Here is a 5385-nt window from a genome sequence, read left to right as displayed (position 1 = left end):
TCTATTGTAGCCAGATGTATTGGATTTATTGTTTTCTTAAATTTTGCTCAAGAATAACAGAATGGTTTTCGATAGATCGTCTGTTTTCTTCTGATTATTTTTTGGGAGTAAACTATTGACGGATGACGGAGGAGTTACCAAGTTTATGAAAAACTTGTTATTGATGAAAGGGAAAGCGGCCAGAGACTTGATTCGTCAATTTATGCTGCAGATCTATATACTGATTGTGATGATGACATTTTTAAGGTGTTGTTTTGTAATAGTCTTAAAAGCTATTGGGTATGTCATAGATAGTGTTGGGGCCGTAGAGTTTTCAACTTGTATCTTTGGTATTGTATGATGGAGCATTTTGCTCGAGAATTGATTTTATATCATTGAAGATAAATCGTTTGTTAAAAAAAAAAAATTAAATGAAGCAAAGTTTGGAATTCATAAAAAAATCAATTTTTCACTAAGCAAGTTGTTCAAAATAATTTCAAGTAAAAAAGCAAAATTTTTACTTGTTTTCAACATGATGTGCATAGTCATCCGGACTTATAAATTTCTCTTCTATTGCGAAATTATATGGATGATTAATATAAGCCATAAAAAATGAAAGGTATATCATCTTATTAATAAATTGATTTGTCTTGTTTTAACTCTTCGAGTACAGTAATTACTAAATAAGCATTTTCAATAATGAAAATTCTTAAAACAAGGCTTCAATACAAAAAGGAGGATAATATTCTTGCAAATTTAAATTTAGTTGTTTATATTGAAAGGTGTTAAAAATATTTTATTCTCTAATTTATTTTCATTTCATTATAGGTTTATATTTCCTTAGTCTACTAAGTTTATCTTTTCCTTTGTCTACTAGAGTTATTGAGCTTGAGTTCTCATATTTCAACCGATTGGAAGGAAACGGCTAGAAATGAAGCAAGAATAAAGACAAATATTATGTGTATAATCTAAGTCTATTAATATTGGCTTTGTTTTTAGGTAAAAATAATTGTCTCCTAAAGAAATTAGAAAGAGAGTCCCTTCTACAAGGATTTGATGTAGACTTTTTCATAGACCTTTTTAATTCAAATCAATTTCATAGACTTTTTTTTTTAAAAAAAAATTATTTTTTAAAGGAAAAGACTAAATCACATAGACTTTTTAGTTGTCACTCACAGAAGCAACATGGCCTGCTTTAAGATTTTTTATTTTTTATTTATTTTCATGGCTTGCTTAAAGATTTGCTTAAAAATAACACGTTGGGCTGTTTCATAATTAATTAAAAATTTTGTTGCATGCAAGTTAATGGCGCATAAGGGTTGCAAACTTGCAAAGCTCTCTGGCAAATGAATGTACAATGTTATTTGGTTACTTTTGTGTACAATTCTTGTACATACGTTTCCTAATAAAGTTAAGTCCCTAGAACATAACTAAGCTACATAAAACTACAGTTACAATATACATACATAAAATATATAAACATTTAACTTGTGATTAATTCTTAGACTCTACTTGAGATTATGTTTGAGAAATAGAACTTTTAAAAAGCGCTTTTGAGCAACCAAATAAGTACTTTTTTCTTCAAACCGACATAAATAGTGACGTACACATATTTATAGATAAGTAGTTATTCATAAATTAAAATAAAGCATGAAATAAATTATAGATAAAGATGAATAGATAAATTACAACAATAAAAGTAGATGAGAATAAATTTGTTGTAGCATCATGGATGTGGTGTAAACCAACACATTTGACACTGCGTTGGAAGATTGATGCTAGGAAAAGAGCGTTCAATCCTATCGTCGTCAAGGTAGAAAACGCCAGATTCTTGGCAAACTATTGGATCGAGGGTATGCAAACCATGTGCACGACTGTCTTTTGAAAAGTAAATCCGATTCCCAGAAAAGCCATTGAAATCTGGAGCCGAAAGAGATGATGACTCGCTTTGTGACACAAATAACATTTTATCACCTATACTAGCTACCCTAGTGAACGTGGAAGTGGACCAACCAATCTTGAACACTTGATATTTGGTTGTTTTCATGTAACTGAATATTATTGTATAGAGATTATTCATTAGTGCGCTCACAATCAACAATTCACCGTCCAACATCACCAAGTGTGATTCCAACCCATTATCCTTGAGAATAATAATGTCACCGTTAATTTCAACCTCGTAGGGTGGACGTCGTGCACTAATATTTGGAATTACTTTCAAAACGATGGCTTCTTCACGGCTTCCCAATTCCATGGTATAACTTGCAAAACCGCCTTCTTCTTCTTCTTCCATCATGTGCATGTCTACTAAAGCGTAGAGCTTGTCTTCATGAAACTTGACGTCGAAGTAATATGGATATTTATCCTTTAGTCCTTGGAAGACCCTCCATTCCTTATCGCCGACCTTGCAAACCGCTAAAAATTCAGTCGTCGGCAACCTGAAAGTTGCTGCAACAATACATTTTGAAAGGTCTGTAGACGATAGTTCAATCTTTCGAATAAAAGATGTAATGCGGTTTGGATGCAACGCCACGTCAACAAAATCCTTGAAAGATGGGATTGTTGACAAGGATGGAAGGTGGCGTTGGAATCCTGAAATGGGATTCAAAAGAAAAACTCTTGGGTCATCTTGCGTTCCCCTAGCAATAGTTAACCAACCTTTGGAAGATCCAAAACACCAACCTCCCTGCGCCGCCTTAGGTAGCTTTATATTATGAACTATGCCTTCCGACATGCTGAAGAAGCTTAAGGAGTTGCAATTTTGGGCGTGAGGGAGAAGCAGCCATGGTACTGAAGGGGCACTGTGGATGTCTTTTTGCTTCACAATTGATCTCCAAGATTTGCAAACACCTCCTAACCGAATGCGATCGATTATATTTAGGCGCCCTAAAATCTCACCCATCATATCATCCGGAACTTCATCCCACCGACCATACACATGAACAAATGACTTTGACTTTGACTTTTTATTGTTATGGTATAAAATCTGCTGCTTCATAAACGAGGATACACTGAAGGAAAGGTATTCTCCAAGGTTACCGTATAATTCAGCCATAGATGGAGAAAGAGAAAGAAACATACAGAAGAAAGGAGATCGAAGGCTATATTTCAACTGATTGATCGGTTCTATTTATATTGGTGGCTTGGCTTTATTAATTTATAGGTAAAAAACAAAAAATAGAAATCATAGCAGAAAAAGAAAAGGACTCCTAATGCATGCATATTCCATTTTTAATCCTAACACTAGTAGGATTCCAACCCCATCGTGAATCACAATATATATAATTAACTTTGGCATATAAAATTGAAGAAGAAATTTCAAACCATATATAATATAATATATTGTTTTCAACTCTAAATTGTTTTGCTTAATTATAACAAGCTATCAACGTGTGCCAAAAACACAACTTTTTTTATTATAATATTCCTATAATATATACCCCTATTCTCTTAAAAACTAAAATAAGGAAAAAATATATTTTACCCCTGAACTATCCACCAATTTACACTTTGACCTCCAATGTTTAAAAAGTGACATTTGACCCCTCAAACTTCCAAATGGTTGCAATTTGACCATTTTGACTTTTTTTTTTTCCCCCAAAATGCCCACATCCCAAGTTATAAAAAAAATATATATATATATAAAATAAAATAAAAAATAAAAATTAAGGGGTAGCTAGTCTGGGGTGGCCAAAGCCACACCCAGGCCCAACTAGGGTGGTCGGCCACCCCTTAATTTTTTTTTTTAATTTTAAATTTTTTAAAATATTTTTTTAAAAAAAAAACTTGGGATTGAGGCATTTTGGGGGAAAAAAAAAAAAAAAAAGTCAAAATGGTCGAATTGCAACAATTTGGAAGTTTAGGGGGTCAAGTGTTACTTTTTAAACACTGGAGGTCAAAGTGTAAATAAGTTGATAGTTCATGGGGGGGTAAAATGTATTTTCCCCCTAAAATAAAAAATTAAACTAAACTATCTTGTATTTTTTTTAAAAAAAAAAAAAAAACAAAAAACAAAAACAAAAAATTTGGGATAAATAAAAATAGCTCATACAATATAAAAAATAGGGGTAAATGCAAAATCAAACTGTATGGTTAGCCTAAATTACAAATCGTTTCATATCCTATAAAAGTGAACTCAGAGTATTAGACCTAATCAATTTCATACTCTTAGAGATAACCTAGAGGATGAAGAACACTTATGATAGGACTCTAGTAGTCATCTAGGATTTAACTTGTATTGTTATGGTAGAGTTTAAGTTATATATGATTTCTTACTTATCATTGGCTATATTTACAAACACTGTCATACTCGTTAAGGTAGCCAGCATTACACAAAACTCGATATGGTATCAAAGACTATGAGATTGATTAAGTTCTCTTGTGTCACTCAAAAAATAATGTGGTTTCTAAAATTATCATTGGCCTTATGATTGATTATTATTGAATTTTGATCAAACGGTGATTTTAAAAGCCACCTCATTCTTAGAGTGACACAAAAGGGACACAAGAGTGACTTCTAGAATTACTTTTCTCGGATATGCCAAAAAAATAATAATAATAATTCCAAGGGTCAAATTTTGTTAAAAAATTTGACGAATTCCCTTAGATGTCACGTCAACACCAATAAAATGGCAACACGTGTCATTCTTAATAAAAATATATAAATATATTAAACTAAAAGCCTAATTTTATTTTTTCTCCTTTTTTTTTTACCAAAAAAAAAATAGTTTTTTATTTTATTAATTTTTTACTTTAGTTTTTAAGAGAATAAGGGTATTATAGGAATAATAAAAAAGTGGCATTTTTGAAACATATATAATTTTTGACACATGTAGTTTTTTCTTATATATTACTCATAAATAGATAACAGAGGTCTTTTCTTTTTAAAATTGTTAATATTTTGGTACATAATTATAACCAATTGAAAAAATAAATAAATAAATAAATAAATAAATCTTGAAGCTAGACGAATATTTCCATCAAAATATACAATGAAAATTACAAAGTTGAAGATTTAATTCTAAGATCTAATGACCAAGTCATAGAGTCCAAACCAACAAAAAAAAAAAAAAAATCATCACACCAATCTCAAGGGGAATAAGAAATCTACCGTCCTAATAAGTCCACCACATAAGTACTACTACTATTTTTTGTTCAGCATTTATAGGGGTTCTCATCACTGAAAGTTGTGGTGTATCGCACCTTAGTGGAGCTCTCACGTGTCAGATACGACATCTGCGGGTCTAGCACGTTTCGCACGTACCTAGCTGGGGCCTTATTGTCGCAGACCCAGGTGCGTAGGAGTGATCAACGACGTCGTATGGCAAGTAGGGCCACATCTCGGCCCTCTTGCCCGTTCGATGAGCCAAGCGGGACACCACCTAGGCCAGGTCCACATATCCAATG

The 5385-nt window shown here is 32.2% G+C and overlaps 1 protein-coding gene across 1 annotated transcript; it reads right to left on the bottom strand.

Moving 5' to 3' along the window:
- Positions 1-1705: 1705 nt before the first annotated feature.
- On the bottom strand, positions 1706-3034 carry LOC132169910 (uncharacterized). The gene has a single exon (XM_059580855.1). It carries the CDS (start codon positions 3032-3034, stop codon positions 1706-1708), a length of 1329 nt encoding a protein of 442 aa, XP_059436838.1.
- Positions 3035-5385: the final 2351 nt, after the last annotated feature.

The sequence above is a fragment of the Corylus avellana genome, chromosome ca1, assembly GCF_901000735.1.
Source record: "Corylus avellana chromosome ca1, CavTom2PMs-1.0".
Taxonomy (NCBI): domain Eukaryota; kingdom Viridiplantae; phylum Streptophyta; class Magnoliopsida; order Fagales; family Betulaceae; genus Corylus; species Corylus avellana.
This window is presented reverse-complemented; position numbering and strand designations above follow the sequence as displayed.